The 8892-nt window shown below is 35.1% G+C and overlaps 2 protein-coding genes across 3 annotated transcripts in view; one reads left to right on the top strand and one right to left on the bottom strand.

Moving 5' to 3' along the window:
* The window catches only part of tbce (tubulin folding cofactor E), a 14200-nt gene extending 8348 nt beyond the window's left edge, over positions 1-5852 (top strand). For both annotated transcript variants that reach the window (XM_016450624.1, XM_016450623.1), the window contains exons 8-17: positions 2552-2628; positions 2714-2806; positions 2877-2941; positions 3061-3125; positions 3491-3643; positions 3981-4134; positions 4284-4352; positions 4439-4498; positions 4562-4653; positions 5245-5852. In XM_016450624.1, coding sequence (XP_016306110.1) covers positions 2552-2628; positions 2714-2806; positions 2877-2941; positions 3061-3125; positions 3491-3643; positions 3981-4134; positions 4284-4352; positions 4439-4498; positions 4562-4653; positions 5245-5340 — 924 coding nt within the window. In that variant the 3' untranslated portion in view covers positions 5341-5852. The remainder of the gene's footprint in view (positions 1-2551; positions 2629-2713; positions 2807-2876; positions 2942-3060; positions 3126-3490; positions 3644-3980; positions 4135-4283; positions 4353-4438; positions 4499-4561; positions 4654-5244) is intronic.
* Positions 5853-7410: 1558 nt separating this feature from the next.
* The window catches only part of LOC107661162 (nidogen-1-like), a 51827-nt gene continuing 50345 nt past the window's right edge, over positions 7411-8892 (bottom strand). The window contains exon 20 of the mRNA XM_016450630.1: positions 7411-7463. Coding sequence (XP_016306116.1) covers positions 7411-7463 — 53 coding nt within the window. The remainder of the gene's footprint in view (positions 7464-8892) is intronic.

The raw sequence follows: 8892 nt of genomic DNA, 5'->3' as shown, positions 1-8892 counted from the left end.
CCATTACTACAGTCTTCAGTGTCACATGATCCTTCATAAATCATTCTAATATGCTGATTTATTATTAATGTTGGACAACAGTTTTGTTGCTTAATATTTTTTTGGAACCTGTGATACTTTTTTCAGGATTATTTGATGAAGTTAAAAAGAACAGTGTTTATTTAAAATAAAATCTTTAATAACAAATTAAGTCTTTATTACCACTTTTGATCAATTTAACACATCCTTGCTGAATAAAAGCATTCATTTCTTTCAGAAAAAAGAAAAAAAGTACTGACCCCAAACTTTTGAACTGTAGTGTATATTGCTACAAAAGATTTCTATTTTGAATAAATGCTGTTCTTTTTAACTTTTTATTCATAAAAGAATCCTGACAAAAGTATCACAGGTTCCAAAAAAAATATGAAGCAGCAAAACAGTTTCCAGCTCTGATAATAAATCAGCATATTATACTGATTTCTGAAGATCATGTGACACTGAAGACTGGAGTAATGATGCTGAAAATACAGCTGCGCATCACAGAAATACATTAGATTTTAAAATATATTAAAATAGAAACCCATTATTTTAAATTTCAATAATATTTCACAACATTACTGTTTGTTTCTGTATTTTAGATTAAATTAAATGCAGCCTTGATGAGCAGAAGAAACCTCTTTAAAAAAACATAAAAAATCCTACTGATCCCAAACTTGTGTAAATGTGTATTTTGGATGTTTTCTTTCCACTAGTCTGACATATTAGACATATAATGGAAGCAAAATAAAGCAATAAACGCCAGGAAGCCGTGGTTTGCAGTGAATTTATGTTTTATAAACACAAAATTGACCACTGCATGAAAAAAGCACATTATCTTAATGCACATCTAGTTCTATTATTAGGGAGTTTTTTTCAGAACCTAAATTGTGTTTTGTTCTTTGTGCTCTCGAAGGCTGGAGAACCTGACAGAGATCGGTCTGAGGAGATGCGAGGTGTCTGGTCCAGGCGCGGAGAACGAGATCAGAAACACCACGCCATGTATCCTTCAAAAACACATCACCGATGTTCTCAGACAGGAACAGGAAGACTCTGCGTGAAGCTTCTTTAACAGCGTCTCTCAGTCGCTCGGTCTCTGGATCTGTCTGGAAACCTGCTGAGCTCATGGGAGGTGCTGGCGGCGATCACTGAGCAGCTGGAGTCTCTGCGGGAGCTGCAGCTCAGGTCTGATCACACCCGACACCATGTTATTCCCTTCTGAGGTCCGCTTATGGGGTTTGAGAGCTGAAAGTCCCGTTTCAATATCTCTGTGCAGTCACAACAGATTGAGTACCTCCAGTGAGCCGAGCCGTTTAAGCCCCGCCTTCTCCCGTGTGAGAGTGCTGTCACTCAACAGCTGCGCGCTCACCTGGACTCAGGTCAGATATATGCGTTCAGACGCTGTTTTGCTTTGTGCTTTATTATAATTATATCATACGTACACTACTGGTCAAAAGTTTGGAATAATATATCTTTTTTTTATTAATGTTCTTCTGCTCACCAAGGCTGCATTTATTTAATCAAGAATACACTCAAAACAGTAATATTGTGAAATATTTAAATTCGTAATAGTTCAATAATTAAATTGTAATATTTTACAATATTATTGTACGAATACAGCAAAACGGTAATATTGTGAAATACTTCAAAATAATTCACATTACTATTTTTACTGTATTTTTACAGTAATATTGTGAAATACTTTAAATTAAAGTAATAAATAATAATTGTGTAATTATTATTACTAAATGAACATAAATAATAATAGCAATGAATTATTATGATAAAGTAATAAAATAGTATTAATAAATAACGGTTAAATAAATAAAATAATGAAATTAATAATTCACTATTTACTTAACTGTAATTATATTTCACAATATTACTCTAAAAATATAGTAAAAATAGTAATGTTGTGAAATGTTTTAATTAATAATTCATAAATACTAATATTTCACAATATCACTGTAAAAAATACATTAAAAACAGTAATATGGTGAAATATTTAAAATTATAATTAAATTAATAATAATTCATTAACTAATAAAATTGTAATGATTTACAATACTACTGTAAGAATAAAGTAAAAACAGTAATACTGTAAAAAGTGTTAATAATATTAATAATTTACAGTATTACTGTAAGAATAAAGTAAAAACAGTAATACTGTAAAAACGGTTAATAATATTAATAATTACAATATTACTGTAAGAATGCCGTAAAAACAGTAGTATTGTGAGATATTGAAAACTTAATAATATTAATCAAATTTTTATAATATTTCACAATATTCATGTAAAAATACAATAAAAACAGCAATTCTGTTCAATTTAAAACAATCATTATTTTGAATTAATATTAATTAACTAATACAATTGTAATAATATTGTTTCACCATACTTGTGATCAAATAAATGCAGCCTTGAAGAGAACACTAATAAATGTTAATTACTCCAAACTTTTGATGTGTTGTGTACTGTATGTGAGTGTGGCTTCGGCTCTGACCTCTGACCTCTGACCCCTCTGTCTTTGGCAGGTTCTCCACTGCGCCCCCATGTGGCAGCAGTTAGAGGAGCTTTATCTCGCTGACAATCACATCACAGAATTACTGAGGTACAACACTGGATCACATTCACATCATCACGGAGCAGAGATATTCCTCATGTCACAGGAACCAAGCATGCTTTCGTTTATCCAGACCAGAGTGTGTGCTGCAGACATTACAAGTTCTGGATTTATCCAGTAACCACATAGCCCAGGAGACGGTGCTGGACATCTCACATTTACCCTGGTAAGAATGAACAGATAATGAAGATGCAGAACATCTTGTATCATAACTGAAATAATGTTTGAATCTTCAGTTTGGAGAAGCTGAATCTGTCCAGGAGCGGTTTATCTGTCATTCAGTTCAGTGACGCTTCAGCAGGTACCAGTGTTTCAAACCACCGAACAAGCTGTATATTTATATTTATATTTATATTTATAATGTGTGTGTGTACTGTACATGCAGAACATAAATAAAAACAATATTTTCATGCTGTGAAGGTAACAAGACAGCTTTGTTTCCTGCGCTGAAGACACTTTTCCTAGACGACAACAACATTTCAGAGGTAAATCTAAAAAAACATCATGTGAAAGACGTCTCCGTTTACTGTCTGCATCAAATTAAATTGACAAAACTGATTTTATATACACAGCAAGCATATTAAATGCAAGTAAGTGTCTATTTTAAAGTAACTTTTGTGAAAATAGAATGTCAAAATATGGGTGAAATAACGTTCCATCATCATTCAGCGTAACAGATATATTTATGTAAAACTGAGACAACATACTTATTCTGACCTGTACTTATTAAAACATAATAAGCTGAAATGTGTGTGTGTGTGTGCGTGTGTGTGTGAGTGTGTTTGTGCGTGTGTGTGTGAGTGTGTGTGTGTGTGTGTGTGTGTGTGTGTGTGTGTGTGTCTGTGTGCAGTGGCGTGTGGTGAACGAGCTGGAGAAGCTGCCGTCTCTGCTTCATCTGTCCTGCAGGAGGAACCCACTGCTGCAGAGAGAAAAGAACCTGGAGACCGCGAGACAGATCATCATCGCGCGACTGAGCCGCCTGGAGCTGCTCGACATGAGACAGGTGACGCTCAAACACTGATTTATGGGTATCTGTGATTTTACCCTCCAGAAAAGTCATTTATGAGAGGGATATAGTCTGATATAGTGGGAATACAAACAAACGCTCCTCAAAAGATCCTGATGATCAGATTTGAGACGCACTGATTTTTCAAAAAAATTATTTATCTGCAGTTATTCTGACGCTTACTTGATAAAAATCAGTCAAGATTTGACAGAAAAAAGACACGTGAAGCAGCAGCTGAAGCTGAACGTTTGTACAAGTACACTAAAAGAGCTTTTACTGGATCAAACACTCTAAACTCTCAATCAAACGACAGATTATCCGGTGTTGTTGTCAGGTTTTGTCGGATGAGAGGAGGGGTGCGGAGCTGGATTACTGTAAGATGTTTGGATTGGATTGGCTGAAGGCTGGAGGTCACAGTGACCCGGAGAAGAATCACCCCAACACAGAGTTCATGAGCGAACACCCACGATTCCTTGCGCTCCTCCAGAGTGAGTCCAGCGCTGCGCCCACAGGGGAATCTCATTGGTTCTGCTTATTTGCATATTAAACATCTGATATGATCTGATTGGCTGGTCACGGATTTCTGTTGTATCTGGTTAAAACACTCTTTTGACTGTTTGTTTGTTTGTTTGTTCAGAGTACGGCGCTCCAGACGAGGGCGAGCTGAAAGAACAGAAACCATTTGCGCTAAAAAATCAATTATTAAGTACGAATCTTCCATCATCTCATCAATACCGACCATTAAAACCCTCACCATATGAACGTCTCTCAACATCTCTGCTTTCATTTCAGCCATAACGTTCGTCTGTCCGGAGGATTCGGAGAGGAAGCCCATAGAGAAGAAGCTGCCAGGTAAAAGCGCGCATTAGAAACGCTGACGAGGCGGATGTTTGAGGTGTTTTCTGCTGTTTTCAGGCTCGATGATCGTTCAGAAGGTGAAGGGGCTTTTGCATCGGCTGCTCAAATTACCAGGAGTGGAGTTAAAGCTCTCCTACACCTGCTCGAAGGTAAAACACACCCATAATCACAGAGCAGGACTTTAGTTTTAATTCACTTATTCTTTAATTTGTACTCCCTACGATGATTGTATTTTTTATTTCTTACAAATCTTTTTATGATAAACGTGCATTGCTTAATATATTTGAGACACTATTAGTTTTTGTTTTATTGTTATATTTTCTGTTTTCACTTTAATTTGAATACTTTTGTTGTTTTTGTCATTTTTACTAGTTTTTGTTTTACATGTCTATATAGTTTTTTATTAATTTATTTTATTCATTAGTTCGAGTTATTTTAGTACTTCAAATTAAACTAAACGAAAATGAGAAAGTAGCTGACAAAATAAGTTTGTTTGTTTTTGTATATCTAATTTTATTTCAAGTAACAATTTTTTCATGGTTTTAGTTTTAGTTTTGCTTGTTAATTTTAGTTATAGTAATTTTATGTGTTTTTGTCATTTTTATTAGTTTTGGTTTTTTAATATGTATGCATAGTTTTTATTCATTTTCATGTACTAGTTTTAGTTTATTTTTTTTAGTACCTGTAGTTGCACTAATGAAGCTGAAATAAAATACGTTATGTGATATCCCATCCTATAGATGTCCGGCAGAGAGATTGAGATCGATAACGATCTGAAGCCGCTGGAGTTTTACTCGGTGGAGGACGGCGACAGAATTCTGGTGCGCTGGTCCTGATGAAACCGCAGGGAATTGTGGGACATTTGAGCCACTGACCACTGAAACACTCCACGGATCAGAAATCATCTCACATTTGTGTTTACGATTATAACGCAACGTTATTCCTCCAGAAAACAAAGCATTGCCAAACTCTCTTTATAAAGCATAATCTATTTATTTAGTATTTCGTTTGGATCCTTCGATGTCTGTGCGAATCATTACAGTCTCTCACCACCAGATGGCGCTCCATTTCGCTGCACAAACCCTGTGCCTGGAGCAAATATTCCAGAAAGACACTTTATGAATCTCATAAATATACAGGTCACATTTCAACCCAGTATCAATGTTTGTTTTTCACATTCAAATCAAATAAAATTCAGTACATCGTACGGCAAAACTGTACTTTCATGTGACGTTTAAATTATAAAGTACATTTGTAAAAATTTGTTTTTTCCCTATGTTACAGAAGGCAACTGAAAATTGCTTAAATGTGCTTAATTGTCATTTAAAAAATGTCATGATGCCAAAAATAAGCTTTGCAAGTTTTTTTATTATTTTGATTTTTGACTAGGATTTTCTTGACAATTCATGAAATTTAACTATAAACATAGTAATTATGTTTGCAAATCTGTGGGGTCTGAATAATTTATATTAAAGAGAGTACTCATAAAACCATCTTGTAACCGTGTTTTGTTAAATCACTGTTGTAAGCCTATGGTAATTACTTGTATTTTAGATAAGTACTTGTATTTTAGATAATTACTTGTATCTTGCACACACAAAAAAGTTTCACCCATCACTAGACGTGCTTTTTAAAATCATTACAAGCAACGTCGAAATTCGAAAATGGCTCTTTTGAACTAACTATTGCTAATGAATCGCTTGAAATCAGTGATCGAAGTCACGAGTTTGAATTTGAATCAATCGGAGCGGTTCCAGCGTAAATGACTCAATATGAGTTTGTAGCTTCATTCACTATATTTGAAATAGTTTGAGCTGCAGTTCAGTTGCTGACAGTTCAATAGAAATCAGTTGAAAGCATCCAGTCTCTCATACCACTGAAGTGAATGTTCAATTTATCAGTATATTGTAATAAATATTTGAAAAATTATCGTTGTGTATTGTCAATGTAAAAAGAGCAAATGGGAGAAGCATGAACACAATTCTGAGGAGAAACGCCAGAACTACAGATTTGCAGTTCAAAAGAGCTCTGAGATTAAAAGTCGCAATATCTTTCAAATGTAAACGAAATGTAAACTCAGAATTCTGAGGGGGATAAAAAAAAGTCGCAATTACCTTTTTTATTCCGTGGAGGAATCAGTTAAACCATTGCGTCACAGAACGATTCACTGTTTCGAAAGCACTAAATGGATCGCGAATCATTTGATTCAGATCGGGACTACGGAGCGGGTTCATGAATCTTTTGATTCAGATCGGGACTACGGAGCGGGTTCATGAATCTTTTGATTCAGATCGGGACTACGGAGCGGGTTCATGAATCTTTTGATTCAGATCGGGACTACGGAGCGGGTTCATGAATCTTTTGATTCAGATCGGGACGACGGAGCGGGTTCATGAATCTTTTGATTCAGATCAGGACTACGGAGCGGGTTCATGAATCTTTTGATTCAGATCGATGTGTTTTTGTCATTTTTATTAGTTTTGGTTTTTTAATATGTATGCATAGTTTTTATTCATTTTCATGTACTAGTTTTAGTTTATTTTTTTTAGTACCTGTAGTTGCACTAATGAAGCTGAAATAAAATACGTTATGTGATATCCCATCCTATAGATGTCCGGCAGAGAGATTGAGATCGATAACGATCTGAAGCCGCTGGAGTTTTACTCGGTGGAGGACGGCGACAGAATTCTGGTGCGCTGGTCCTGATGAAACCGCAGGGAATTGTGGGACATTTGAGCCACTGACCACTGAAACACTCCACGGATCAGAAATCATCTCACATTTGTGTTTACGATTATAACGCAACGTTATTCCTCCAGAAAACAAAGCATTGCCAAACTCTCTTTATAAAGCATAATCTATTTATTTAGTATTTCGTTTGGATCCTTCGATGTCTGTGCGAATCATTACAGTCTCTCACCACCAGATGGCGCTCCATTTCGCTGCACAAACCCTGTGCCTGGAGCAAATATTCCAGAAAGACACTTTATGAATCTCATAAATATACAGGTCACATTTCAACCCAGTATCAATGTTTGTTTTTCACATTCAAATCAAATAAAATTCAGTACATCGTACGGCAAAACTGTACTTTCATGTGACGTTTAAATTATAAAGTACATTTGTAAAAATTTGTTTTTTCCCTATGTTACAGAAGGCAACTGAAAATTGCTTAAATGTGCTTAATTGTCATTTAAAAAATGTCATGATGCCAAAAATAAGCTTTGCAAGTTTTTTTATTATTTTGATTTTTGACTAGGATTTTCTTGACAGTTCATGAAATTTAACTATAAACATAGTAATTATGTTTGCAAATCTGTGGGGTCTGAATAATTTATATTAAAGAGAGTACTCATAAAACCATCTTGTAACCGTGTTTTGTTAAATCACTGTTGTAAGCCTATGGTAATTACTTGTATTTTAGATAAGTACTTGTATTTTAGATAATTACTTGTATCTTGCACACACAAAAAAGTTTCACCCATCACTAGACGTGCTTTTTAAAATCATTACAAGCAACGTCGAAATTCGAAAATGGCTCTTTTGAACTAACTATTGCTAATGAATCGCTTGAAATCAGTGATCGAAGTCACGAGTTTGAATTTGAATCAATCGGAGCGGTTCCAGCGTAAATGACTCAATATGAGTTTGTAGCTTCATTCACTATATTTGAAATAGTTTGAGCTGCAGTTCAGTTGCTGACAGTTCAATAGAAATCAGTTGAAAGCATCCAGTCTCTCATACCACTGAAGTGAATTTATCAGTTATCAGTATATTGTAATAAATATTTGAAAAATTATCGTTGTGTATTGTCAATGTAAAAAGGGGAGAAGCAAGAAGCATGAACACAATTCTGAGGAGAAACGCCAGAACTACAGATTTGCAGTTCAAAAGAGCTCTGAGATTAAAAGTCGCAATATCTTTCAAATGTAAACGAAATGTAAACTCAGAATTCTGAGGGGGATAAAAAAAAGTCGCAATTACCTTTTTTATTCCGTGGAGGAATCAGTTAAACCATTGCGTCACAGAACGATTCACTGTTTCGAAAGCACTAAATGGATCGCGAATCATTTGATTCAGATCGGGACTACGGAGCGGGTTCATGAATCTTTTGATTCAGATCGGGACTTCGGAGCGGGTTCGTGAATCTTTTTATTCAGATCGGGACTTCGGAGCGGGTTCATGAATCTTTTGATTCAGATCGGGCTTCCGTAGTAAAGTTAGTTTTCAATTCAAGTTTATTTGGCGCTTTTCACCATACAAATCGTTGCAAAACAGCTTTACAGAAAATTAAAGTTTCTACATATTTACAGCTTATCAGTGGTCAAGTTGATGTCCATATGGCAGAAATGTACAGTAAAAATCATGCAGTTAGCTAATAACATGTA

This window comes from Sinocyclocheilus anshuiensis, unplaced genomic scaffold (assembly GCF_001515605.1).
Source record: "Sinocyclocheilus anshuiensis isolate Anshui unplaced genomic scaffold, SAMN03320099.WGS_v1.1 scaffold2737, whole genome shotgun sequence".
NCBI lineage: Eukaryota > Metazoa > Chordata > Actinopteri > Cypriniformes > Cyprinidae > Sinocyclocheilus > Sinocyclocheilus anshuiensis.
The sequence above is the reverse complement of the archived record's forward strand: the minus strand, read 5'-3'. Positions and strand labels throughout refer to the sequence as shown.